This window comes from Rhincodon typus, chromosome 13 (genome assembly GCF_021869965.1).
Source record: "Rhincodon typus isolate 14 chromosome 13, sRhiTyp1.1, whole genome shotgun sequence".
NCBI classification, from domain to species: Eukaryota; Metazoa; Chordata; class Chondrichthyes; order Orectolobiformes; family Rhincodontidae; genus Rhincodon; species Rhincodon typus.
In genome coordinates this window covers 67,406,808-67,408,214 of record NC_063344.1, presented here as the reverse complement: position 1 = coordinate 67,408,214, position 1,407 = coordinate 67,406,808, and the positions used below count along the sequence as shown (strand labels likewise).

At 54.6% G+C, this 1,407-nt stretch overlaps 1 protein-coding gene across 1 annotated transcript in view; it reads left to right on the top strand.

Annotated features, from left to right (window-relative positions):
* LOC109915178 (unconventional myosin-VIIa-like) overlaps positions 1 to 1,407 on the top strand; it is a 108,028-nt gene that overhangs the window by 68,561 nt on the left and 38,060 nt on the right. Inside the window, exon 17 of the mRNA XM_048604142.1 lies at positions 227 to 445. Coding sequence (XP_048460099.1) covers positions 227 to 445 — 219 coding nt within the window. The remainder of the gene's footprint in view (positions 1 to 226; positions 446 to 1,407) is intronic.

Sequence of the window (1,407 nt, the reverse complement as noted above, 5' to 3'; positions counted from 1 at the left end):
GGGCAATGGGATTAGTTTAGGATTTATATACGGCTACAGGGAGAGTGGGGACAGTGGGATTAGTTTAAGACGGATGCAGGGATATTGAGAGGGGTTGTGGCATGGAATGAGTGTAGGATTGCTCCAGAAGAGCGTTGACAAGTCTGCAATGTGCTGAATGGTTTTCTTGTTTGCTGGGAAGCTCAGCAGTTTGGTTTTATGTTGATGATGGTGATTTCCTTTCCAGCTGAGGCTCGGTTTCCAAAGGTTACAGGCACTATACCATGGCCGTAAGATGGTGAAGGAATACAACGAGACTCGCAGGAGGATCATCCTGTTCCAGGCACAGTGTCGGGGCTACCTGGTACGCCAGAACAACTCCAAACGGCTGGCCGCTCTGACCATTATCCAGGCCTACACCAGGGGGATGCTGATTCGAAAGAGCTACCGGAAAAAGAGGAGAGATGTAAGTGTGGGACACAGGCCATGAAAGATGGCAGATACCTCCAATCAGAAAGCACCTTCCACAATCATAGCTGCTTTACACACTCCTGGGCCACTCCTGGAGTGACAACGCTGCCGCACAGCAACAGGCCGCAAACAATAATCTGATAGCCTGTTTTAACATGAAGCTACAGGGATAAATATTGGACGGGATATTGGGAAGAGCTCCCCCAGATTTTCGTCAAAGATTGATGTAGGATCTGGTACACGACAAGACAATATACTGCACCATAGTTACACATATCATCACAAGACAATGTCATCAATGGTACAGGGCATCGTCAGTCTCACCCTCAGCACTGACCCTCCGACAGTGCGGCGCTCCCTCGGCACTGACCCTATCACAGTGCGGGACTCCCTCAGCACTGGCCCTCCGACAGTGCGGCACTCCCTCAATACTGACCCTCCGACAGTGCCCACTCCCTCAGCACTGACCCTCTGACAGTGTGGCGCTCCCTCGGCACTGACCCTCCGACAGTGCGGCGCTCCCTCGGCGCTGACCCTCCGACAGTGCGGCGCTCCCTCGGCGCTGACCCTCCGACAGTGCGGCGCTCCCTCAGCACTGACCCTCCGACAGTGTGGCACTCCCTCAGTACTGACAGAATTGTGGGTGTTGTGGGAGGATGTGTGTCTGGGGGCTAAGGGAATGATTGGGAAAGGATGTGGGGGGGCGGTAATGGAGTGATTGGGGGATGAGTTGAAGGAGGGACTGGAGTGATGGGGGAGAGGTTGAGAGAGTGGAGTGATTGGGGGAGCAGGTGAAGGCATGAGGGGTGTGATTGGGAGAGAGTGAGTGAGGGGAGTGATTGGGGGAGGGTGAGTGAGGGGAGTGATTGGGGGAGGGTGAGTGAGGGGAGTGATTGGGGAAGAGTGAGTGAGGGGAGTGATTAGGGGAGAGTGAGTGAGGGGAGTGATTGGGGGAGG